At 41.0% G+C, this 27,933-nt stretch overlaps 1 protein-coding gene and 1 pseudogene across 2 annotated transcripts; both read left to right on the top strand.

Moving 5' to 3' along the window:
- Positions 1-495: 495 nt before the first annotated feature.
- MOGAT1 (monoacylglycerol O-acyltransferase 1) lies at positions 496-27,655 on the top strand (the record flags this gene model as incomplete). Its single annotated transcript, XM_081242503.1, has 6 exons — positions 496-589; positions 13,926-14,104; positions 14,669-14,873; positions 17,063-17,237; positions 17,794-17,993; positions 27,457-27,655. 6 exons carry the CDS (start codon positions 496-498, stop codon positions 27,609-27,611), a joined length of 1,008 nt encoding a protein of 335 aa, XP_081098629.1. The 3' UTR covers positions 27,612-27,655.
- On the top strand, positions 9,529-10,720 carry LOC308621758 (oligosaccharyltransferase complex subunit OSTC-like; annotated as a pseudogene). The gene has a single exon. The product of its transcript is annotated as an oligosaccharyltransferase complex subunit OSTC-like (transcript).
- Positions 27,656-27,933: the final 278 nt, after the last annotated feature.

Genomic DNA, 27,933 nt, shown 5'->3' on the forward strand with positions numbered 1-27,933 from the left:
GGGAGATCCTAACCCTTCCCCAGCTGCAGACATCCTCGGAGGAAGAGGTGGGTTTAAAGGCGGATGCTGAAGCCTAGCGCACGGTAATCGACCAGCTGAACAATGGTCAGAGCCCGGTGAGATCCCAGGTCTTGGGCGAGGTTGCAGGAGCCCGCGTCGCCGAGCTCTGGCAGGCTGCCAGGTGACCCCTCTCGTCCACCCTTGTGCCCCAACGCGGCGCGCTCTCATCTGCGCCCGGGCGCGCCAGCCAATGCGCCCGGGGCGCCGCAGCTGCTCCCGAGCCCGGGCGCGTGATTGGCAGCCTCCAGCCTCAGCCCCGGCGCGCCCTCCCACCCAAGACTAAGTCCAGTCCGCGCCCACTCCGGGGCGGTCGCCAACTCCTCTGCACCTGGGTGCCGGGCGCTGGGCCGGCAGGCAGCACACACCCGGCAGGCGCCGCGGAGCAGCGAGGTCCCAGGCGGCAGCGCTCGGCGCAGTCCTCGCTCCGGCCGGGCCATGAAGGTCGAGTTTGCGCCCCTCAACATCCCGCTGGCGCGGCGGCTGCAGACGGCGGCGGTGCTGCAGTGGGTCCTGTCCTTCCTTCTGCTCGGTAAGGACTCCCGGCCGCGCAAGATCCGAGCGAAACACCGCGGTGCCTGGGGCTCCGTCTCCCCCGTCCCGGACATCACTACTTCCCTTGTAAGCCAGAGCAGGCAGGTCACAGAGGGCATTTGTAGCTAATTTAGGACTCCCCTCTGATAAATCTTTCCACGTGAACCTTATAGCAAGCCACTGATTGGCGACTTCATTTTCCCCTGTGCTGTTTTTAAAACTCGAGGTGTACTTTACCCACAGTAAAAGGCACAGATTTTAACTCGATGAGTTTTTACAAATATATACATCCAAGTGTAACCACGACCCAATCGAGCTATAGGACATTGCACTTAAGCCCCTCAAAAGTAGATAAACTCGTTTCTTGAATTATTGATTCATAAATGGAAAAGCAATGCCCAAGGATTTGAAACCTGATTCCTTCCTTATCCCCACCCTCATAACAAATATCTGTGTTAGCTTTCCCGTGTTTAAGATTTTCCGGATGCAGAAAGCTACCTTGGTGCAAAGAAGACTGCACCACACGTTAGGTTGGGTTGGATGGCCTCTGTCTGTAAATAATTCGACCCAGGAGAGTGTGTTCTAGCCAGTTCCCAAGTTAAGCCCATGTAGAAATGCACAGGAGCCAGTCACTAGATGGGGCAGGGGGCTTATCTGGGAGCTTTTTCTCTGGATGTTTGTTCTGCTCTTGAGGGGGGCGGGGGCATGGGGAGGGTCAGGGAAGAGGAGGGGGTATAAGAGGACAGGAATTACTGCGAACTTAAACTCTTCAGAAGGCTAAAGTCATTTGTGTGCTATAAGATCATGGGTTGTACACTGTCCAGGCCACAGTGATAATAAATTCATTACACTGTAGAGGTTTACAATTTTGAAACCATTTTACATTTTGAATGCCTGGATCAGTGGTTCTCAACCCTGGCTGCACATTAAGATCACTGGAGGAATTTCTAAAAAATAAGATGCCCAGGCTCTATCCCTAGAATTTTGAATTCATTTGTTTCAGAAAGGAACCTGCACATCGGGATTTTTTTTTTTTTTAATAAACTCTCCAAGTACAGCTAGAGTTTACTTAAAAAGGAAATTCAAATAATTAACTCATTAAGTCCTCCTAGGCCAAACTGTTGAGACAGCATTACACTTTGTTATGCTCTAGGCCAAAGTACCATTGAGGTAACAGCTACACTTATCGAGGGCCTCGTGTGTGTCAGGTCCTGTTCTGCCAGCTACAGCTTGGCACTTGCCATCTGCCTCTACAAATCTAAGCACCATACACTAGTAACCATGTAATCTTCACAACAGCCCTATGAGGTAAGGACTGTGTCTTCCTGCGCTCATTGTACAGATGATGGAACTAAGAGGTGAAGTGAACTCTTCAAGGTCACACAGTTAGTAGGAGGTGGAGGGGCTGGGTGCAAACCTAAATATTGTACCCAGAGTTCCTGCTTTAGCCACTACGCTGTCCAATTTAATGCCTTGAACCTGGAGACTGACTTTCTTGCCCATCATCCAGCACATCTCTGATAGCCCACTGTCCTTTCCTTCCATGGCCCTTATCATTGCTTGTATTTGTGTTATGTCTGTGGTTACTTGAGAAAGGTCTCTATTGACATCTGTAGGAGAGCAGAATTTGCCATCCCAAAATATGTCTCTTTGGTATATTAATTATTTTAAGCTGGTTATTTTCTAAGAAGCAGCAGACATAGGAAAAATTCTGAAAACCTAGCGGGAGTTACCCTTTTGTAAGAAACATTTGCACTTATAAGGGAGATCTCTATTTGTAAGGGTGTCTCCCTTGCTGTACCAGGAAGAGGATGATGACCAAATCTCTAGAAACCTACCAATGAAGAAGGCAGGGACTTAAATTTGCATAAAACCTTACCCTTCCTTACTGTGCTTTTCCTGACAACGTCTCATAACTGACTCAACCCACGTTCAATATCCTTTTTTGTCTTTAGCTAAGGATGGTATTTAAGGGGAGGGTTTTGGCCATTTTGGCAAGTTACTCAGTTTTCCTGGGTATCCCCCAGGCATACATATTATTAAAATTTTGTTTGATTTTCTCCCATTAATCTGTCTCATGTCAATTTAATTCTTAGATCAGCCAGAGGAACGTAGGAGGGTCGAGGAAAATTTCTTCCTCCCTGATACATCCTAGTTTACAGGCTCAGTGAGGGAGTACCCAGCACGTCCCTGGCCCATGGAAGGCACACAATAAGTACTGGTTGGATGTCTTCACTCTGTCACCCAAAAGGGAAGTGGTCCACCCCACATGTCCCTATTTGTATCAACTCATGTATGTAAATCCCCACAGCGACCCTAGAGGTAGGGGCTAACCCCTGTACTCATTTTCCAAAGATAGAGCTTGGAGGTGTAGTAACTGCTCAAGGTCACAAGGTGGGTGGTAGAGCCTTATGTGTCACATGTGAATGGACTAATGACTTAGACGTGACCCACCAGTCCTAATTTGAATCAAACTACAGTGGCTTGACAGACAATTCATTTAAATGCTCTTATTGCATGCATTTGACATTCGTGTTACTAGGAGCATATTATTTTGTATTATCATATATTTTGGAAATTTTATTATGAAAAATTCCAAACATACAGAAAAGTAGAGAAGGGTATAAACTGCCATATACCCATCACTTGGATTTATAATAATTTTAACAATTTGCTATATTAGTTTTACCTATTTTGCAAAAATATTTTAAAGCAAATCACATTGAATTTTAATCCCAAGTACTTTAGTATGCCTATTATAAAATTGTTTTACATAATTATAGTAACATTGTTCCCATGTAGCATAATTAACAGTAATTGCTTAAAATCATCTAAACCAAGTCAATATTCGTATTTCCTAAAATTGAGCCCCCAATACACTTTTATGTGTGACTTACTTGAATCAGGATCCAAAAAAGCCCCCTGGGTTGCATTTAGTTTTTAATTTAGAACAGTTTTTCCCTCATTTGTTTTCTTGTCAGTGAAGCATTGAAGAAGCCAGGTTATCTGTCCTGCAAGATGTGTCACCTTCAGGAGTTCTCTGATTGCTATTTTGTAGGGTTAACATGTTCCTCAATTCCCTGTATTTCTTCTAAAATGGAAGTTGGAGCTAAAGGTTTGATTAGATTTAGGTGAAACCTTTTTGCAAGTCCTTTTCCGAGGTGCTGCTGTGTGCTCATGTTGCATTATGTCAGAATGCACATGATGTCTAGCTGTCCCATTATTAGCGCCTGAGAGTGGTCAGTGGGTACAGGTAGGAAGTAATGTGAGGGGTGGTAATTGACATGCTGCAGATAAAAGTTCCCTGTTGACCGTTGACCTTTCACCTAGTCTCCATTAATGATCCTTGACCAAATTAACTGTTTTATTTGGGACTACAAAATGGTAATTTTCATATTCTATCATTCATTCTTCACATATTAACTAGAATTTATGCCAGGAATAATTTTTCCTCATCATCTAGGGCCATTGATTACCCTACAATTCAATTCTAACAGTAAAGGCAGTATAAACGCTTACCTATTTCTTTCCATTTTAATTATTTTAAAGTAAGGAGTTCATGTAGTATCTCCTTCCAATGGTGATAAGAGAAGTTTTATTAACTATGTATTTTAAAGTCTCTAAATCAAAATCTTGGAATGCATTTTTCTTTCCACCATCAGGAAATGAGTTTAAAGCTATTAGCACTTGGGATAGATATTTTAATTTTTTTAATTTTAATTTATTATTATTTATTTATTTTTTTATTTTGCGGTACGCGGGCCTCTCATTGTTGTGGCCTCTCCCGTTGCGGAGCACAGGCTCCGGACACGCAGGCTCAGCGGCCATGGCTCACGGGCCCAGCCGCTCTGTGGCATGTGGGATCTTCCCGGACCGGGGCACGAACCCGCATCCCCTGCATCGGCAGGCGGACTCTCAACCACTGCGCCACCAAGGAAGCCCGGGATATATATATATATATATATATATTTTTTTTTTAAAGTAAAATGTTTCATTTAGTCATGAAATCAAATACTGTTTCCTCGAGATAAATGTTAAGTGCCTGTCTTCCAATCGTATAACATTGTATTATTTTTCGGTGTGCAACATAATGATTTGATATATGTCTATTGCAAAATGACTTCCACAGTAAGTTTAGTTAAAATCCATTACCACACATAGTTACACATTTTTTTTCTCTTATGATGAGATCTTTAAGATTTACTCTCAGCAACTTTCAAATATGCAATACAGTATTGTTAACTATGGTCACCATGCTGTACATTACATGCCCAGAACTTATTTATCTTATAACTGGAAGTTTTTACGTTTTGATCAATTTTACTCATTTTGCCTCCCCCCGGCCCCCCCGCATACCTCCACCTTTGGCAACCACCAATCTGTTCTCTGTATCTATGAACTTGTTCTTTTGTTTTGTTTGTCCACACATGTAAGATTATGTATTTGTCCTTCTCTGCCTCACTGATTTCACTTAGCATAAAGCTCTCAAGGTCTATCCATGTTGCCACAAATGGCAGGATTTCCTTTCCATGGCTGAATAATATTCTATTTCATATATGTAGTATATATCACATTTTCTGTATCCATTCATCTGTTGATGGACACTAGTTGTTTCCACGTCTTGACTATTGTAAATAATGCTGCCGTGAACATGGCAGGGTGCAGATATCTTTTCCAGATAGTGATTTCATTTCCTTCAGTAAATGCTGGGAAGTGGAATTGCTGGATCACCTATCTTCCAATCTTAATATTCAAGAAACTGAAACATTACTTTACTAGCTTGTGTGCTACCAACCTTCTAACTGAAAAGTGGAAAACTGAAAAAGAAAGAGACAACATTTATTGATCATCTTCTATCTACAACTCCTTGTGGCAGGGATTATTTTATTTATTGATTGATTGATTGATTGACTGCGGTACGCGGGCCTCTCACTGTTGTGGCCTCTCCCATTGCCGGGCACAGGCTCCGGACGCACAGGCTCAGCGGCCATGGCTCACGGGCCCAGCCGCTCCAGGGCACGTGGGATCTTCCCAGACCGGGACACAAACCCGTGTTCCCTGCATCGGCAGGCGGACTCTCAACCACTGCGCCACCAGGGCAGCCCTAGATTTATTTTTTTAGGTGAGAAAACTGAAGCTCAAGAGGTATGTATCTTACCTAAGACCATGTGGTGAGACTGTGATCTTTTACTGAATGGGTCTATTTATTTACTTATTTCTTTAAGCAGCCTTATTGTGACACTGTCAAACAATTAACTGCCCATATTTATTTTATTTTATTTTTTGGCTGTGCCGTGTGGCTTGTGGGACCTTAGTCCCCCGACCAGGGATTGAACAAGGGCCTTTGGCAGTGAGAGCTCAGAGTCCTAACCACTGGACTGTCAGGGAATTCCCACTGCACATATTTAATGTGTACAGTTTAAGTTGTCACATATGCACACCCGAAAAAAATATTCCCACAATTAAGATAGTGAATATAGCCATCATCCCCAAAGGTTTCTCATATCCCTTCTGTAACCCCTCCTTCCCCCATCTACAAGCATCCACTTAATGTGGTGCCGTCATTCATAATACTAGTTTGCATTTTCTAGTGTTTTATATAAATGGAGACACAGCATATGTACTCTTTTTTGGGGGGGGTCTGGCTTCTTTCACTAAATATAATTATTTTGAGATTCATTCTTTTTGTATGTGTATTAAGTAGTTCATAGCTTTTTGTTTCAAAGTGGTATTCTAGTGAGTGAATATATTGGAATTTGTTTGTTCATTCATCTATTGATGAATATTTGGGTTGTAGCTATTATCAATAACACTGCCGTGAACTTCTACCTACAAGTCTTAACGAATGTATACTTTCTTTATTCTTGGGTAAAACTAGGAATGGAATGGTTGATCATGTTACGGTTGGAGCAGGTTTAACTTTTTAAGAAATTGACAAACTTTCTTCCCAAGTTGTTGTACCAGTTTACATTCCCACCAGCACCGTATGAGAGTTCCAGTTGCTCCATATCCTTGCCACCACTTGATATAGGCAGTCCTTTTAATCTTTGCAACTTTAACAAGTGTGTAGTGGTGTCTCTCATTGTAGCTTTTGTTCACATTTCCCTGATGTCTAATGATGTTGAACATCTTTTCATGTGCTTGTTTGCCATTTGTATGTTTTCTTTTTTTAAAATAATCTTTAATTTAGTCTTATTTCATTTTTTTAATATAAATTTATTTGTTTTATTTATTTATTTTTGGCTGTGTTGGGTCTTTGTCGCTGCACACGGCATTTCTGTAGTTGTGGTGAGTGGGGGCTACTCTTTGTTGTGGTGCGCAGGCTTCTCATTGCGGTGGCTTCTCTTGTTGCGGAGCATGGGCTCTAGGCACTCAGGCTTCAGTAGTTGTGGCATGCAGGCTCAGGAGTTGTCGCTCACGGGCTTAGTTGCTCCGCGGCATGTGGGATCTTGCCAGACCAGGGCTCAAACCCGTGTCCCCTGCACTGGCAGGTGGATTCCTAACCACTGTGCCACCAGGGAAGTCCCTGTATGTTTTCTTGGTTGAAGTACCTGTTTAAATCTTTTGCCCATTTTTGATTGGGTTGCTTGCTTTCCTATTATTGAGTTTTGAGAGTTTGTGTTCTTCTGGATACACATCCTTTATCAGGCATACACTTTGCATAGATTTTTTTCTTCTAGTCTATGGGTTATCTTTTGTGTATCTGAAAAGCAGAAATTTTAAATTTTGGTGAAGTCTAACTTATCCATATTTTCTCTATGGATTGTGTTTTTGGTGTTATATCTAAGAAATCTTTGCTTAATCCCAGTTCACAAAGATTTTCTACGTTTTCTTCAAGTTTTATAGTTTTAGGTTTTACATATAGATCTATGATCCATTTTGGGTTCATTTTTGTATGTAGTACAAGGTCCAAGTTCATTTTTTTGGCATATGTTTAATTGTTGCAGCTCTGTTGTTCAAAAGAAAAAAAAAGCTGTTTTTTCTTTACTGCACTGGGCTTGTGCTTTTGTCAAAAATCAGTTGTCCATATATGTGTGCATTTATTTCTGGATTATTCTGTATCATTAATCTGTTTATCTATCTTGATGCCATTACCATGTTGTTTTGATTACTGTGACGTTATAATAATTCATGAAATCAGATAGTGTTAGCCCTCAAGCTTTGTTCTTTTCTTCAGAGTTGTTTTGACTATTATAGGTTCTTTACATTTTCATATGCATTTTAGAATTGGTTTGTCAGTTTATACTAAAAAGCCTGCTGGGGTTTTCATTGGAATTGCTTTTTGATTGAGATTAGTTTATAGTTTAATTTGGAGAAAATTGACGTCAAAAAATGCTGAGTCTTCCACTGTTGATTTTATTTATATCAGAAGTTTTCAACTTTAGAGTATATCTAAGAATCACCTGGGGACTTGTTAAAATGCAAATTCCCCAGAGATTTTGATTCTGTAGGTGTCAGGGAGGGCCCTTAAAATTGTTTTCACTTTTTATTTTGAAGTAACTTCAAAAATAATAATTGTAAGTTTTTTTGTAATTTTCTATATTTCTTCATCAAATTCCCCAAATGTTAACATTTTACCATGCTTCCTTTATCTTTCTCTCTTACACATGTATATCATCATCATCATCATCTGAACTCTTTAAGAGTAAGTTGCAGACATGGTCTGCCTTTATCCTTAAGTACTTCCGCACATATTTCCTAATATATATCTCTTACATAACCACAATACAATTATCCAAATCAGAAAAATAACAGTGTTGCTGTACTATGACCTAATCCAGAGGCCCTATTCATATTTCAGCGATTGTCCTGCTGATGTCCTTTATAGCAAAGGAATCCACATGTTGTATGTAGTTACATCTTTTTAGTCTCCCTTAATCTGGAAAATTTTGAGGGAGCACATTTTAGCATTCACTCTAGTGATTCATACTAGATTCCTGGACTTGCATGAACACTATTGTGCCTCTTTTATCATGGATTATTTATGTGGTTTTCAGTTTGTAGGTATACAAAGTATTTGTGCTTCTTTTGTCCTTCAGCTTGTAAAGCTTTCTGAAATAGTATGAAAATGGGACTGGTTTCAACTGGATCCTTGTTATAATTTATTTGACTTCATTAGGCAAAGAAATAGGTCCAATAATGAATTCACTTTTAAACAAGGAAAATGCGGATCCTTGTACGGCAATACTTTTTAAAGGCGGTATGGAGCAGACCCACATATGAGGAATACTAGGCTGAAAAATTCTGCAAAGTGTTCTGAGATTTGTCTTTGAGCCCCATCCTCATCCTAAGAAATTCTGAGAGGCAAGTTTTCTTAAAGCAGGAATTTTAAAAATTAGAGGAATGTTATACTTAAATACTTATACTCAGCAGATGACACCGATTGATGTTTTGAAATACAATGCCTCAGGAATAAAAAGGAAAAGAATGTGACGTGCTAAAGGATTTTGCTTGCCTCTCAGTTGTTTTCTTTCTCCATACTATGTTAAATGGCTAAAATAAGTATAGAAACAGTTTTCCCAGGGGGAAAAATGAAAACTTCTTGGATACAAGTGGAAGGGATACACATACAAGTTAAATTTTTTTTTTTTTTTTTTTTTTTCGGTACGCGGGCCTCTCACTGTTGTGGCCTCTGCCGTTGCGGCGCACAGGCTCCGGACGCGCAGGCTCAGCGGCCATGGCTCACGGGCCCAGCCGCTCTGCGGCATGTGGGATTTTCCCGGACCGGGACACGAACCCGTGTCCCGTGCATTGGCAGACGGACTCTCAACCACTGCGCCACCAGGGAAGCCCTGGATTGCTTTTTTTTAAATGGCTAATTTATGTTATGTGAATTTCACCTCAAAAAACAAAAATAGCAGGAGGCAGCTTCCTCAATGATGCAGAGAAAGTAGAATCTATGGCAGTTAAGTAAAAATAGAGTGAGTATAAGTGATTGGGGGCTGACTTGTGGTTTCTTATCCAGAATGTACCCAAGTCAAGGAAGCTGAAATTTAGGGGAATTCCCTGGCGGTCCAGTGGCTAGGACCCTGCACTTCCACTGCAGGGGGCACGGTTCCATCCCCGCTCGGGGAACTAAGATTCCCACACACTGTGATGCAGCCAAAGAAAAAAAAAAAAAAAAAAAAAGAAGAGCTGTTCCTGGGTGGTGCGTGGGGCTGGCGGCCGACAGCTGCCCCTGCCGCCACCAACATGGAGAGTTTGTACCGAGTCCCGTTCTTAGTGCTCGAATGTCCCAACTTGAAGCTGAAGAAGCCGCCCTGGGGGCACATGCCGTCGGCCATGACGATGTACCACCAGAGCGGTGGTGGTGTCTTACTTCCTCATCGCCCGAGGAATCATTTATGATGTTACTGTCGAACCTCCAAGTGTCGGCTCCATGACTGATGAACATGGGCATCAGAGACCCGTAGCTTTCTTGGCCTACGGAGTAAATGGACAATATATTATGGAAGGACTCCCATCCAGCTTCTTGTTTACAATGGGAGGTTTAGGTTTCATAATCCTGGACCGATCCAATGCACCAAACATTCCCAAACTCAATAGATTTTTCCTTCTATTCATTGGATTCTCCTGTGTCCTACTGAGTTTTTTCATGGCTACAGTATTCATGAGAATGAAACTGCCGGGCTATCTGATGGGTTAGAGTGCCTTCTGAGAAGAAATCGGTGGATACTGAATTTGCTCCTGTTAATGAAGCTTTAAAGGTTGTACCAGTCCTCTGATATGAAATATGGAAAAGGATGAAAAGCAGCAGAAAAGAAACATCTAGTGAAAACATAGGAAGCGTATTATAGCTTGGACTAGAATGCCTTCTTGGTATCAAAGAGACAAGCTTCTCGGTATTTTTTCCTGCTGGCCCATACTGACATACCAACGATGTTAAGTGGCATTTTCTTCTTTTTTTTAATTTCTTAAAGAAAATATACTTCATTTTTACAACTATAATATTGAATAAAATGATTAATTTTTTACAAACCCCTTAACATTTTTTGGAGATGACATTTCTGACCTTCAGAAATTAATGTAAAATCAGGAAGTGAGATCCCATAAGCTGAGAACTCTGGACAGCTGATCAGCTTTACCTGTGGTGCTTTGCCTTTAAACAGAGTGTGTGACAGTACATCATTTCAGACTGTTTCCTGAACAATAAGATGTATGAAAGGAGAAGAAATAAATAATTTTTCTAATAAAACAAAAGGCAGCTGAAATTTAGGCCTTCAGTGCAACTTGGTTTGTGAATCTAAACAATTTTTTTTAAAGTTTCAACATTAGTTTTCCGAGCTGCACAATGTTTTGGAGTAAATATTTTTAACTTTCTCTTCTGTTTGACCTCCAGTTTAGGAGAATCGTGTTACCTTGGATTGCTTAGTGGGATAAAAATAGAAAATAGAGGTGATCTAGTCACCTGGTTTTTATAGTGTTTTCTGCTTTCAATCCAATTTAGGTTCAAGGGATTAAAAAACTATTTTGGTGCTGTTTGTGATATGAAATAGAATCTTTATGCAAGATTATGTTATTAGAGAAAAGTTGTTAGACGCCCAAATATTCAAAAACAAAAGAATTTGAATTAGTACTGACAACCAATGGAATGTTGCTCAGTCATTAAAAATAACACTTATGGGGTCTTACCTGGTGGCGCAGTGGTTGAGAGTCCGCCTGCCGATGCAGGGGACACGGGTTCATGCCCTGGTCCGGGAAGATCCCACATGCCGTGGAGCGGCTGGGCCCGTGAGCCATGGCCGCTGAGCCTGCGCGTCCGGAGCCTGTGCTCCGCAACGGGAGAGGCCACAACAGTGAAAGGCCTGCGTACCAAAAAAAAAAAAAACACTTATGGAGAGGTTTTAATGCCAAATTTATAATACCAAGCAGCTAAGATGAGATAATCGTACATGATCAAATACAGAATAAAAAATATGTGTGATCAACTGTGTTAAAAAAACATAACCTGTTTGATGGAAAAAGACAGGAAAATTTAACAGTAGCTTTTGTTGGGTGACAGGAATATGAGTGTTATCTTGTCTGCTTCTACTTTTTACATTCTCCAAATGTATCCTAGTAAACACAGTTATTATAAAAATGGCTCCCATTTGTCAAGCGCTTGCTCTGTGCCAGGCAGTGTAACATCTCTCTGTTTATTCCCCCAACAGTCCTTGGAGAGTGGTGCTGTTATTAGCCCATTTCACAGTTAAAGGAATCGAGGCTCAAGAAGTAAAAGACCTCACCCCAGGTCAGGAAGCTGGTTGGTGGCACATTTCAACATAAGGAGTCCAATTTCCCATCCACGTCTTAACCACTGTACATGCAAAACACATAATAAATGTTAGAGACATGCAGTGTGTATTCACCTAGAGGAATGTGGTTGGGTGAGTTGACCATTGAATTAGTAGCCGGAGGACTTTGTTTCTGGACCTACTTTTGACTCACTCTGTGGTTGAAATTAAGTCAATTTGCTTTTGGTCTTAGTTTCTCCACCTTTATAGTAAAGAAAATAAAACCTTTCATGTGCCTGATTCTTTATGCTTATGAACCTGCTTATGTACTTGTAATAAACACATGTTTATGGTGTTAGGACCATTAGCTGGGGACAGTTTGGTTTTCTAAGAAAAAAAAAAAACTGCCTGGGTTTAAGGATTAGGCAGATCCAGGTTCAAGTCCTTTGGACACTCAAACTCCCTGAGCCTCAGTTTCCACAACTGCAAAATGGGGACAGAGGGTTGCAAGCAGGAGTAAATAATGTTGCCCATGCGAGACAGTTACTACTCAGTACCTATGCCCTCCCTCCCTTGCTCCATCATAGCTCACCTGATTCAGCTTGGGGTAGAGAATAATGAGACCTATTTATGTTTCTTGTAAATGTTTTGCACATTTTAATAAAATAAAATTAATTAACAGGGGTACATTGTCAGCGCACAGACCTGGGTAGAAGGAAGCAGGTAAATCAAAATAGAGTGACCTTGGTAGGAATGAGGGCAGAGGACACTCTTTTGGCCTCACTTCTAGACTCGTGGAAACTTTCAGAATGCAAGAAAACACCCCACTGAACGGTGGAGGGCACATGCTTCCTTAACCTTTCACACACTTTTAACCTTTAACCCACCCTGGAGAGAGCAAGTCAGTCCTCTAATGGGTTCAATTCAGTATTTGGGTTAAATCTATACTGGGAAATGTATTGATTTATATATTTCTAGAAATATAAACATGTGTTCTGTTTTTGCCAAAAAAAACCACACCCAAATCTATACCTACATCTATAGCTATAAAACAATAATAGATCGAGGTGCTCATGTCAGATACCATGATGGATTGTTTGGGGACAAAGCTCTTCTTAATAAAGGTGAGAATGGATAGGAGCTTGGGGGACCAAAGTTAGTACTAGATTAGAGACTGTAGCACATAATAAAGAAGAAAGAGGTAATGGCACTCCTTAACCCAATAGTAATAGCTGGCATTGGTTGAGCACTTACTCTGTGCCAGGCTTTAAGTCTTTGTGCTCCGCCCCACTGATATATTTTTCTTTTCATAAATAGTTTTTAGTACAACACATAGCACAGGCATAAAAAGAAAATGTCTAGCTTAGCTTAACGTATTACTTTAAGGCAACTATTCTTGTTCCTACTGCCCAGGTCAAGTTTTATCAATTCCTGCTTCATCTATTTGAAGCTACAGCCTTAGGTGCACAAGCAATTAGGATTGCTCTGTCATTATGAAATGTCAAGAGAAGTGGTAAGTGAGCTAAGGTGTAGAGTCCCACCTGTGCCATGTCTACCTCTGGCAATAGACTTCCGGGAAATGAAGTTTGTCATTGGAATGTGCCCTCTTCATGGGCACGTGCATAATGGCTGCTCAGTCAAGGTGCACACTTGTAGTAGGAATTCGTCCTGTCAGCGACAGTTCCTCCATGTATCATGTCGGGGAGATGGTGTAGGGCCATGGGCTTTGAGAATGCACCTTGAATTTAGACAGGTCAGCCACTTACACCTCTGTGTAGTTTGGGCAATTCACTTAACCTCCCTAAGCTGCTATTTTCCCTCTTATAAAAAGAATGTTAGGAGTGCTAGGGCTGCTTCATTGATGCTGTGGCTATATGAGGATTAAATTTAAAAATATTTTGGTGGAATCCACAATACGGTACTTGGTATATACTAAACATCCAAGAAATGTTAGGTCATACTGTACCATTGCTGTCTTGTTACATCACCTCACTTGAACCAAGGTTCAGTTGAACACACTTTGTATATATTAGATTCCCCCTACCTTGGGCGAATGATTGTACAGTACAGTGAGTAGATGCTAACTGACCCTGATTCCTGAGGTCTTCCCCTTTCTTACAGCACAGGTGTGCCTTGGAGTCATTGTGTTCCTGATCATATACAACTACTGGTTCCTCTACATCCCTTATTTGACATGGCTTTACTTTGACTGGCAAACCCCAGAGCAAGGAGGCAGGAGATCCGACTGGGTCAGAAGCTGGACCATTTGGAGGTACTTTAAGGACTATTTTCCAATTCATGTGAGTAGATTTTTTTGTGTGTGTGTGGTAGGCGGGCCTCTCACTGTTGTGGCCTCTCCCGTTGCAGAGCACAGGCTCTGGACGCGCAGGCCCAGTAGCCATGGCTCACAGGCCCAGCCGCTCCGTGGCATGTGGGATCTTCCTGGACCGGGGCACGAGCCTGCGTCCCCTGCATTGGCAGGCGGACTCTCAACCATGCGCCACGAGGGAAGCCCTAGACTTGTTTTATATAGTATGGTTTTAAGCTGGGAAAAGAATTCAAATGTGTTTTTATCACATATTTTTCAAGCTTTTCCCTTTTTAGAGGGAGAGAGCCTGCAATTCAGCCCAAGTTACTAAATGGAGTCTAACCTAAATTGACAAAATTTAGAAGGCTGTGTATGAGGGGCTCTGGGTTCAGGAAACAGTTTAAAAATTTGGAAACAGCTCTACCCCAGGAAACGAAAATGAGTCATGTTCATCATTTCCTCTTGAACGTAGAACTAATTCTGAGTCCTTCTGTTTCTTATTGGAAACTAATCAGGGAACATTTTATTCTTTTATGTCAATATAAATGCACTGTAGCTCGTCAAAACTTGGGATTTGAATCCAAGTCACAACTACATATTTGGGTTTCACCCCCATGGAGTGCTTGTTGCTGGAGCCTTTGGAAACTTTTGTACAAATTATTCAAACTTCAAGGAGCTGTTTCCTGGCCTTACTGCGTATCTTCACGTGCTTCCATTTTGGTTCCGGTGTCCGTTCTTCCGAGAATATCTGATGAGTGGTGGTAAGTGAAGGCAGATCACTGTTTCTCTAGGGTTCTGGGTGGGCAGGACCACACAGAATGTCCCCTCCCAAACCAGCTGGGTTTACAGTTTCTTAGAGTAAAACTCTAAGGAGATGGATTTGGGAGAACTCAGCACACATAAGTGGGGTTTGAATCCATGTGCCACGTGTAGAGATAGGGTTAAAAACAACAGGGACGAAAAAGGAGCCTGTCTTAGTTCAGCTGCTGTAAGAGAATACCATAGACTGGGTAGCTTGAACAATAGAATTTATTTCTCACAGTCTGAAAGCTGGGAAGATCTGGTGTCTGGTGATGGCCCACTTGCTGGTTTGCAGATGGCCATCTTCTCATTGTATCTTCACATGGTGGAAAGAGAGAACATGCCAGCTCTGTTCCTCTTCCTATAAGAACATTAACCCCATTCCTGGGGGCTCCACTCTCATGACCTAATTACCTCCCAAAGGCCCCACCTCCCAATACCATCCTATTGGGGGTTAGGTTTCAACATATGAATTTTGGAGGAGCGTAAACATTTAGTCCCTAACAGCCCTGAGAAATAGCAGCATTTAAGCATGGCCTGAAGAAGGGAAGCCTCAGGAGGAAACTGAGAAGTGTCCAGAGGCCAATGAGGACTGCCAGGTGTCTGGAAATCCACGAGGCCCCCTTTCCAGTGGAAGCAATGCCTCCAGCTCTGACTCAGGGCACGCAGAGCAGAATGGCCGTGGCTTTGAACTCAGGGAAAGCTCACACCTATTTGCGCTCAGGTTCTCTACCCTCTAACCTACCCTCCTCCGCCTCTTCTCTTCAGAGAGTCGCTGATCATTCAGAATCCTGTCCTAATTTTATATTCCCCCAATAATAGGAACCCACAGTAAAATGAGCATGTAATTTCCTTCAAGAGACGAAGGGTCGTGTCTTGATAAAACTAACACGTTCTTTTTTTTTTTTTTTTAACATACAGGATAGCCCATTCTCAAGGCTCTGACCTTTGTTTATTTAGTTAATAAAATATTTATTTATTTTTGGCTGCATTGGGTCTTTGTTGCTGTGCACGGGCTTTCTCTAGCTGTGGTGAGCGGTGGCTACTCTTCGTTGTAGTGCGCGGGCTTCTCATTGCGGTGGCTTCTCTAGTATGGAGCATGGCCTCTAGGTGCGTGGGCTTCAGTAGTTGTGGCCCGCGGGCTCTAAAGCACAGGCTCAGTAGTTGTGGTGCACAGGCTTAGTTGCTCCATGGCATGTGGGATCTTCCTGTACCAGGGCTCGAACCCGTGTCCCCTGCATTGGGAGGCGGATTCTTAACCACTGCGCCACCAGGGAAGCCCCACATTCTTTTATGACTAAAAAAAAGAAAACGGGTAAAATCAAGAATGGAAGGAAACAATAAGACATTAAAAAGTGGTTGTCTCTGAAATATGGGTCACAAGTTGTTTGTGTTTTCATTGTGATTCTTTTCCTCGAAGAGTTCATAGTATTTTCCTCCAAGAGTACATAGTCCATTTAAAATCTGAAAAGGAGTCTTTAAAGTTATTTTTACATGGGAAAGGCTGATATAAAGGCTGAACAATTATGTAACTTACATCTTAAATAAACAATTTACCAAAGTCAAACTAGACATTTGGGAATCACGCACGGGTTTAGCAATTGATGTAGGTTATTTGTCAGATGTCTGAATTTTTGAAACCATTTACATTATAAATCCATGTCTGAGAAATAAGAATCCATAAAGAATACCTGAAAACAGACCATTGTGTGTTCAAAAGATCCAGGGCAACCTCTTGGAGGTTATACTGTTTGGTTCTGAGCAAGGATCTGCCAGAATAAGGAGCAAGACTACCACATACACCTATGCAGATTTGTACACTGAACAACTCTGGGGGCACCTTTCACTTATAATGCAATATGAATGGAATCTGTAGAAATGAGCAGTACACAACCTACCTGAACAAGTGATAGACCTAGTAATAAGCAAGTGACATTTTAAAGACCTAACCCTGTCACCTGCCAGAATGTTAGATCTTATTAATGGAATCTATTACCAAAGGTTCGGCTATGAAAAAATTATAAACCTGCAAACTGCTCCAAATGTAAGCAGTCTAGGAAATTCTGTGAAATATTTGCTGGTGCCATAGACTATTATGATAAGAGTGTAAAAGGGCAATTAGTTAACGCCTTTTGTTTTATTCACTAAGGGTCGGTCTCAGTTTCCAGGAGAAGTGTGTCTCACGTGCTAAGCAAGGAAGGAGGTGGAAACATCTCAGTCATTGTGCTTGGGGGTGCAGAGGAATCACTGGATGCCCATCCTGGAAAGTTCACTCTGTTCATCCGCCAGCGGAAGGGATTTGTGAAAATTGCTTTGACCCATGGGTAAGTGGCTTTTCACTTCAGGCAACTGGGTCAGGGAAGTGAACACATTATTAAATGAACACAAAGAAGTAAAGTAATTTTTCTGGCCCTTAAAGACGGAGCTCCTAATCGGCTTCCCAATGAAAGCAGATGTAAATGTTTATGGGGAATGAAATACAGCCTTCCCACTAAGGTAACTCAATGTCATGGCATCCAGCAATTCAACTTGTCTATAAGAGGAAAACAAAAAACCACGAAATTTTATATGCACAGTATAAATTCCCAGCCAAATGAACAAATGAACCATGGCCAAAACCACAGATGACAAAGAAGCTTCCTGGAACCTTGAATTTCTATAGAATAAAATTCCACAAACCACTAAGACTGCTGAGGTACCTCCCCAAAGGACCTCAAGTATAAGTCAGTTTCAACGTATGGAACATGAACTTGGCGCTGTAGGGAGGCTTGGGAACATTAAAGAATTGTTAGGAATCTGTTGTAAAAGTCAGCTGGACTAAATGAAATATTTAAATCCTTTTCATTGAAAATGCTTATTCTTCCTCCTTGTTATTTGCAGTGCTTATTTGGTGCCAGTGTTTTCTTTTGGTGAAAATGAACTATTTAAACAAGTTAGCAACCCTGAAGGCTCATGGCTTCGAACTGTGCAGGAGAAACTACAGAAGATCATGGGATTTGCTTTGCCACTGTTCCACGCCAGAGGAATTTTTCAATACAATTTTGGCCTAATGCCCTATAGGAAACCCATCCACACTGTTGGTATGTACATCAAAGACTCGAGGCCTGTTAAACTGAGTAAAAAGGATTACCTTACTTTGAGCTATGTTTATTGTTACTGAAATAACTTTGAGTAAGAACTTCCTAAAATAATAATCTTATAGGTGTTATTTGAGCTTCGTTTACAGTCTGTCTTTTATTTATGAAATGACTATGTTTTCCATTTGAATGGGAATCAATTATTTTAAAAATATTGCTATTGAACTACAAATAGAATTCAATTTTAGAAATAGAATTTCTAATACTCTATGATGAATCTATTTCTCTGTACTAGCAGATTACAACATAGCAGTTCTTTGAACACGTTACATCAGAGTCTATTAATATGTGAACATTTCTGTGTAATAGATGTCTTCATCATGTTCAGTTCACATAGGTATCAGCTCTTACGGCAAAAGCATTTTTTCCCCAACTAGATACATGTATTCTAATATAGACTGATTTTATCTTTAAAAATGGCACGTGTGGGGGGATTAAAATGGGGGAGGAGGATGAGGAACACATTAACCCCAAACTCCTAATTTATCCCTCCCCCCGTCCTTTGCCCTTTGGTAGCCATAAGTCTGTGGGTCCATTTCTGTTTTGTAAATAAGTTCATTTGTATCTTTTTTTTTTTTAGATTCCACATATAAGCAATACCGTATGGTATTTGTCTGTCTCTGTCTGGCTCACCTCTCTAGGTCCTTCCGTGTTTATAGCTCTGTTTTTTTTGTGTTCTTTTTGCGGTACACGGGCCTCTCACTGTTGCAGCCTCTCCCGTTGCGGAGCACAGGCTCCGGATGCGCAGGCTCAGCGGCCATGGCTCACGGGCCTAACCGCTCCGCGGCATGTGGGATCTTCCCGGACCGGGGCACGAACCTGCGTCTCCTGCATTGGCAGGCGGACTCTCAACCACTGTGCCACCAGGGAAGCCCTATAGCTCTGTTTTTTACTTAATGCCTGTCAAGCATGCATCTCTTTAAAGACTCAGAACAAAAGAAAATTGCTTCAGTGCATCCTTCCCCTTACCCCCGAACGATTACATCAGAAACACCAATTCTAGTCTCTAGCATCCTCAGAATCCTGCTATTATGTGAAGCCTTTTAAAAACCAAGCTAAGAATATGCATGTTTCATAAAGACTTAGCTGCATGCTCTTATGGTGGTCAGGTGGGAGTCAGACGGCTAAAAGCAGCCTGGTTTGTGTGAACCAGACCCTCAGACAATGTGTATTTAAAGACTTTTATTTACTTGGAGAAACACAAGTTAGGGATAAGTTATTTACAGTTCCATAAACAAAAGCAAATCTACGTATCATTCACGTGCGCCAGAGAATAAAACACAACATGATTTTGAAACCATGATCTAAGTTGCTATGCTCATTTCTGTTTTAAATCAGTGCGCTTCAAACCCAGAGCTGTTTCTCTGCTGACTCCCTGACACACCCCAAGCAGAATTCAGGCAGCGTCCAGAGTGGCAAGTTATTTTGGGGTCCTTCTGCTCCCCCCTCTACTTAATTAAGAGTTTGTTGGGGTTTCCCTGGTGGTGCAGTGGTTGGGGGTCCGCCTGCTGATGCAGGGGACACGGATTCGTGCCCCGGTCTGGGAGGATCCCACATACCGCGGAGCGGCTGGGCCCGTGAGCCATGGCCGCTGGGCCTGCCTGTCCGGAGCCTGTGCTCCGCAACGGGAGAGGCCACAACAGTGAGAGGCCCGCGTACAGCAAAAAAAAAAAAAAAAAAAAAAGAGTTAACTCTACCTTGTATCACAAGAACTCATTAGATATTAGTTGAATTCACCCTAAATCATTACTGCATCTATAATCCTCTCACTCCCAGGTGTCCAGAGATGCTCTGATTCTCCATCCTGTAAATAGTTTTCCCCCATATCTCTCAGACCCCACTTCATCAGCAACTTCAACCAGAGCATTCATTTTTTAAAAGTAGATATATTTATTTTATTTATTTATTTTTGGCTGCGTTGGGTCTTTGTTGCTGTGCCTGGGCTTTCTTTAGTTTAGGTGAGTGGGGGCCCCTCTTCATTGCAGTGTTCTCATTGTGGTGGCTTCTCTTGTTGCAGAGCATGGGCTCTAGAGCGTGGGCTTCAGTAGTTGTGGTGCACGGGCTTAGTTGCTCCGCGGCATGTGGGATTTTCCTGGACCAGGGCTCGAACCCGTGTCCCCTGCATTGGCAGGCGGATTCTTAACCACTGCGCCACCAGGGAAGTCCCCAGAGCATTCATTGCAGTGTGAGCAAGATTCACTAAGATTCACTAGGACTGTAATGGTTTTGTCTGTTAATGTCCTATTAGTTAAAATCCCTTTAAAAATGTGCTCTGGCTAATTCTAAGGTGCCATCATCAGTCTCTGCTTATTTCTTACACCAGACTTTGCTAAACCATCAGGTTTCTCTGCATCCTCCATCAAGACCTTCTTTCCTCTTTCCTGAGGGTCATAATGGACATAATTTATAAAGAAGCTACCATATATTTTCTTTATGTGTCACAAATAGTATGTCATTTATATATTTTATCCAGGTTATTATCAGTTTATCCAAGAACAATAAAGCGTTCACATAGATTATATTTTATTACATAATAATGGAGAGAAACTGATTTCAATGTCACATCCATCATGACAACTGGGAGAGAAAAAGGAGATGAGTTTAGACTTTAAGAACAGTGTGTAAAGGGTCGCAGTTCCTTGCAAGAATGTTGCATAACTGAAGACTAATTTGTTGATTCACAAATTGTCTTGAGCTCCTACCCTGTGGGCACTGAGAATATAGCAGAGAACAAATAAGGCAAAATCCCTGCCCTCCTGGAGGACTGTGATGCAGAAACAAACAAACAAAAAAGCAACATTCTTGCAAGGAACTGTGACTCTTTACACACTGTTCTTAAAGTCTAGTCTTTACTTAGGCCTGTCTGATTATAATTCTTAAGTTTTCAGAAATAGAACAAGTACATATTAAAATTTTTTAAGATGTTACTATTAGGTTCAAGTCGTAGAGCCGGTACAGGTGGTATGACAGAAAGTTGTTTGGGTAAGAAAGTAAAATACAAGGGAAACTTGCTATTTAAAAGAGGAAATTTCATGTGTCCTAGTATGTGTTGGATTTAAGTTTTAAAATGTCATGTTGAAAAAATTCAAATGTTCAGAAAAGTCTCATGAGTAGTAAAACGAACTCCTGTGTGCCTTTCTCCTAGACTCACCGGTTAACATTTTTGCTACGGTTTTTCTCTCTCTCTAATGGTATCATAAATACACCTTTTACTGTTGTTATTGCTGAACTGTTTAAGTGCAAACAACATGACCATTTGTTCCTTATTACTTTTATGTCTATCTCTTAAGAACAAGATTATTCTCTTTTATAATGTCAGTACAATTCAGGAAATTGAACGTCGATTAAATACTATTAACTAGTGTACATGCCATACTCAAATTTCATCAGTTGCCACAATAACATTCTTTTTAGCTATGGGTTTGGGTGGGGGGCAGTTTTTTTCCCCATAGCAGGATCATACGCTGCATTTAATTTTCACTTTCTTTAGCCTACTTTAAGCTGGAATAGGTTTTCAACTTTTCTTCGTCTTTATAGCATGAGCAGTTTTAAGGCTGATAGCATGATCGAATCAATGATGTCTACAACTTACTCTCAAATGGTTCTACAAAAATAAAAATAATAATACATGTGTATATCCATATACATATTGTGTGTGTGTGCACAAAATGTTTAAAACTGGTGAGTCTAGAGGAAGAGCATGCAAGTGCTTATTGTATTATTTTTTCTATAGGTTTGAATTTTTTTTCTTTTTTTGATAAAAAAGTTAGGGAAGGGAATGTACCTTATTTAAATAAAACTGGTTTGGAACCACTGGAGGACAAAAGTAGTCCATTTTGTTTCAAGTCATTATTCTATCCTAATGGGAAAAAAAGCAGGCTAATGGATTTTCTGAAATAGAAAGGAAGGAAAGGGAACCTAATTTAAATTGTAAAGTAGGGATTAAAGGAGGTAATAATAAAGGAATTAGTATGGTGCCCAGTACAATGTATTAAGTGCTCAGTAAATGTTCATGAGTGTGTGTGTGTGTGTGTGTGCATACATATACATACTTATATACACACATACTTAACATTGGGCGTCTTCTGAGGCTCCATCATAAGCCAGAGGTTTACTTGAACCCAGGTTTCGACTCTTCCCAAACCCCACTCTGCCCAGCTCTCTGCCTGGTCTCTCTCTTGTGTATGGCTATGTAGCATCTAAAGAAAGAGTAATTCCTATGCGAGACCATTAGAGACAGAAAACTCTGTAAAATTTTCACAATTACAGAGAAATAGAAAAAAGACTCCTTATTGTGAAATATCTACTCTTTGCCTCAATGAGAAGAAAATAACTCCCATCTCCAAGCTCTTCTCCAGCTGTAAATACAATAGCTCGTGAAGCTGCTTATTCTTCATCTAGGTAAATACAACACAGCATCACAGAAATTAGAGCAAGACTGCTGTGTAAGGCAATAAAGACATAACTAATCCTGAATTGTTGGATGGAATTGAAAAGGGAACAAAGGAGCATGCCAGCTATAAAAAGCACCGAAACATAAACAAGAGCTAAGATTCCTGACTCTGCCACAAGTAGATGTTAGCCGATTTTTCCAGGGCAAGGAGTTCTACCTCCAGAGCAGCCTGATGCATCTGGTTTTTCCTTTGTGTTATAAAAAGGGAGTCAGGCAGCAGTCTGCAACTAACCCAGTCTTACTGGAAAACAGCTTTCTTCTCCTTGATAGTAAAAATCTCCTTTTTGTGGAGAGAGGGAACTCTGGTCTTCTAGGGCTCTGGGGACCCTTCTCAGATTTGCAAGTTTTTGTTTTGTTACCTCTGTATGTATCCCTAAAAAATAATTGAGAAAGGTTCTTACTCTCTAATCCAATTTTGGGTTAGTTTAGTAATGAGGGGCAGAAGTGCTGGGTTTAAATCTTCATTTCCTTTGGTTTTTGTTTGTTTGTTTTTGTGTATGTGTATATATAGTTTAGAAACATTCAGCATCTCAGTTTCTCTGTGGGTAAATAAGAGAAAGACAAGTATGACGGTGTTTGTCTCACAGTTTAAAGGGAAAAATCTAATGATGACAAATTCAATTTATATGAGCGTGTTTGAGCTCTCTGGAAGAACTATCTGAAATAGAATAAAACCATTAATAGGAAAAGAACAGGATTGGAATTAGCTATAGGATATCTCAGGAAATAAGACTCAATAATTCAGAATTCACAAGCCCTAATTGAGGTAAGCTGGGAACTACACTCTTCATCTTCTTAGACCACTGTATCTCTTTATAAATCCCCCCTCCCACCCAGAATAGCTGCACTTAACCTCTCTTCTTGGGATAATTTCACTAAGAAAACAGAAGCTATTTCTATAACACCACAAATTTGCTAGTAGATTTGCAGGTAGATTTCTCAATGAGCATGTAAATTTCTCAGTTTCTTTCCTCAAACAACAACAAAGATCACAGCTGGATGGAAGCTTCAAGGTCGCCTACTCTTTTATTGCATACATGTGAAAATTAAGGCCAGAGAAGAAGTTACTTACTAGCTCGGTGTACCTGCTGGTGAGCTAGCACTGGATCTGGTCTAGCCTGGTGCTTCTTGTGCAACACCAGCCCCCAATTCCACCCCATCAGTTCAGCCTCTCCTAGTCTGTATTTCAACCACAACTGACATGGGAGTTCCCTGGCCATTCTGTGGTTAGAACTCAGTGCTTTCACTGCCTTGGCCTGGGTTCAATCCCTGGTCGGGGAACTGAGATCCTGCAAGCTGTGGCAAAAAAGAAAAAAAAAGTCAACCACACTGACAGCGAGATAGTTATGTTAAATTACAAAGGATTGATGTCTACTATGTATGTTTGACATCCAAGCTTTCAAGGAAAACTGTATAGGAGCTTCTTGAGGCTATATATGGTTAAAAACTTAGCAATTTGAGAATACTAATGTTGTGATAAGGAGATTATATATCTATACATAGGATATATAGATTATGTGTAACATTGTATATAAATATAGATAGATATAGATAGATATCTTATTAATATATAATATATTATAATATATGTGTGTGTGTTTGTGTATATACATTCCCTTCTCTGTGCTCCCTTACCTCCCATACTATTGTGACACTTCCTTCTACTGATATTTATCACTTCCTTCTTTCTCTGGTATCTTCTTAACTAATCACCTTTTGTTACTAACATGGATCAAACCTTGGATGTCTCATGGGGAGACTCCGGATGGGCAAAGGAAGCCCTGCGAGTGCCATTCTGTTACCTACAGCCCCATTTGACCTCACGCCCAAGCTAATCAAATGTAGTAAGCAGTTTGCCGTTCATTGAACATCCTGTACATTTTCAACTCTTGGCATCGGTAGCAGCATCAGGCCAGCAGAGGGCGCAATGAGTAGCAGAGAGGACAGGACAGCAGGAGGTGGAGCCACGTATATCTAGTCTCTCAAAATCTGACACAAGTGAGATAAAAGTTATTTATGACATAAATTTCTTAAAATACATGTAGAAATTGCTAGGTTTTAAAAAATTAATTTGTTCATTTTTAATTATACAGATAACACCAATGCCTTCTCATTGTAGAAAATTCATACAATACAGATAAAATGTAAATTCCCCCATCTTTACCTTCCTCCCTCCAGGTAAGGGCTATCAGTGTACCTTGTAGATTTGCTTAGTGCACTAAAAGCTTATAATGCACCTAGATATAGAAATTTTTAATAAATAGGATCATGCTATGTTATTTTACAACTTTTCCCCACCTACAACATTTTCAACATCTCTCTGTGTGTACATACATACATATTTCATTTTTTAAATTGAGATATAATTGCATATAACAGCTTCAAGTGTTGATTTGATATTTGTATATATTATAAAATGATCACCACAATAAGTCACCATACACAGTTACAAAAATATTATTTAGTTTTTTAAAAAATTGCTGCCTAGGATTCCACTGAATGAATGGTCTGTGGTTTGTTTAATGTTTTTTTCTATTAAGACTTTTGGTTGGTTTTGTTTTCCACCATTACAAACAGTGGAATCCTTGTGATTATGTATGTTTTCTAGTACAGATACTTAGCAGTGAAGATATATATTCTTTTCATTTTTTTTAGGATGACATTAAACAGAGCCAGAATAGAGGGCTGTTGCCTCATGAGTTAAGGTTTCCCAGGCAGTGATAATACAGCACTGTGGTCTGGCTGTCAGCTGTACCAGAGGAGCGAGCTGCTGACGTGCACACACAGCGATGTCCTCTTATCTCCCAGCTGCAGCCAGCACAGTAGTTCATTTGACTCAAAGTCAAAACCACAAGCGTCCTGACAATCCAGCGTCTGCTGAGAAGGAAAGCTCTTTATTTGCTACCAAAAGAGATGGTGTGACCATGGCAGGCAGCCAGTAAAATGAAAAAGGGATGGGAGCTGGCATGCCTGACAGATTCTGATTGGGAGATCTTTCGGTGGGAGCATTTAGTCCATTTACATTTAAGGTAATTATTGATGTGTATGTTCCTATTCCCATTTTCTTAATTGTTTTGGGTTCGTTATTGTAGGTCTTTTCCTTCTGTTGTGTTTCTTGCCTAGAGAAGTTCCTTTAGCATTTGTTGTAAAGCTGGTTTGGTGCTGCTGAACTCTCTCAGCTTTTGCTTGTCTGTAAACGTTTTAATTTCTCCATCAAATCTGAATGAGATCCTTGCTGGGTAGAGTAATCTTGGTTGCAGGTTTTTCTCCTTCATCACTTTAATTATGTCCTGCCACTCCCTTCTGGCTTGTAGAGTTTCTGCTGATAGATCAGCTGTTATCCTGATGGGGATTCCCTTGTGTGTTATTTGTTTTTTTCGCCTTGCTGCTTTTAATATGATTTCTTTGTGTTTAATTTTTGACAGTTTGATTAATATGTGTCTTGGCGTATTTCTCCTTGGATTTATTCTGTATGGGACTCTCTGTGCCTCCTGGACTTGATTAACTATTTCCTTTCCCATATTAGGGAAGTTTTCAACTATAATCTCTTCAAATATTTTCTCAGTCCCTTTCTTTTTCTCTTCTTCTTCTGGAACCCCTATAATTCGAATGTTGGTGCGTTTAATGTTGTCCCAGAGGTCTCTGAGACTGTCCTCTGTTCTTTTCATTCTTTTTTCTTTATTTTGCTCTGCAGCAGTTATTTCCACTATTTTATCTTCCACCTCACTTATCCATTCTTCTGCCTCAGTTATTCTGCTATTGATCCCATCTAGAGTATTTTTTATTTCATTTATTGTGTTTTTAATCGATGCTTGACTCATCTTTAGTTCTTCTAGGTCCTTGTTAACTGTTTCTTGCATTTTGTCTATTCTATTTCCAAGATTTTGGATCTTGGAAATAGAATCTTGGATCATCTTTACCATCATTATTCTGAATTCTTTTTCAGGTAGACTGCCTATTACCTCTTCATTTGTTAGGCCTGGTGGGTTTTTATCTTGCTCCTTCTCCTGCTGTGTGTTTTTCTGTCTTCTCATTTTGCTTATGTTACTGTGTTTGGGGTCTCCTTTTTGCAGGCTGCAGGTTCGTAGTTCCCGTTGTTTTTGGTGTCTGTCCCCAGTGGCTAAGGTTGGTTTAGTGGGTTGTGTAGGCTTCCTGGTGGAGGGGACTAGTGCCTGTGTTCTGGTGGATGAGGCTGGATCTTGTCTTTCTGGTGGGCAGGACCACGTCTGGTGGTGTGTTTTGGGGTGTCTGCGTACTTTTTATGATTTTAGGCCGCCTCTCTGCTAATGGGTGGCGTTGTGTTCCTGTCTTGCTAGTTGTTTGGCATAGGGTGTCCAGCACTGTAGCTTGCTGGTCGTTGAGTGAAGCTGGGTGCTGGTGTTGAGATGGAGATCTCTGGAAGATTTTCGCCGTTTGATATTATGTGGAGCTGGGAGGTCTCTTGTGGACCAGTGTCCTGAAGTTGGCTCTCCCACCTCAGAGGCCCAGCACTGACTCCTGGCTCCTCAATTTGGGATGATTTGTTGTCTGTTCATGTATTCCACAGATGCAGGGTACATCAAGTTGATTGTGGAGCTTTAATCCGCTGCTTCTGAGGCTGCTGGGAGAGGTTTCCCTTTCTCTTCTTTGTTCTCACAGCTCCTGGGTCTCAGCTTTGGATTTGGCCCCGCCTCTGCGTGTAGGTCGCCGGAGGGCGTCTGTTCTTCGCTCAGACAGGACAGGGTTAAAGGAGCAGCCTCTTCGGGGACTCTGGCTCTCCCACAACTATATTTTTTAAAGTTTCCTTGGCTGTGGATTATTGTGGTGTTGTTGGTGGGTGATGGAGATGGTGGTGGTGGGGAGGAGGAGGAGGAAGAGGAGCAGGAGATCTTTCTAGGGTTGTCCATTAGAGGTGGTAGTTTGTGGTGGAGTGGTTTTGATTTCTTATGTATGATGTATTCTCTGTTTTTGCAGTTGGCCGCCCAATCCCTGTTCATCAGACCCTGCACCCAACCCCAGAGCAGATTGAGGAGTTGCATGAGACCTATATGGACGAGCTAAGGAAATTATTTGAGGAGCACAAAGGGAAGTATGGTATTCCAGAAAATGAAACTCTCATTTTTAGATAACTGTCCTCTTAGAAGGCATGCAAGAGGGCGAGAGACTATCCCATTGAAAGAACAAATATTTTAAATAAATTAAAATTTTTCTTTGATAAAGTAATCATATTTGCAACTGAGAAGTATTATGTATGGTGACAGATGTTGATGTTTATCTATGGTAACTAAAAACCCAGTGGGTGACTATAGGGTAAGGTTGAAGATGATTATCAGCCTTTTAATCGTCTTCCTCATTTAGGAAGGTAAAAATTATTTTACAAGTTAAGAAAAGGTTTAGAATTATTCACGTGCGGGACTTCCCTGGTGGCGCAGTGGTTAGGGATCCACCTGC

Source organism: Mesoplodon bidens, assembly GCF_964165515.1.
Source record: "Mesoplodon bidens genome assembly, chromosome: 8".
Taxonomy (NCBI): Eukaryota; Metazoa; Chordata; class Mammalia; order Artiodactyla; family Ziphiidae; genus Mesoplodon; species Mesoplodon bidens.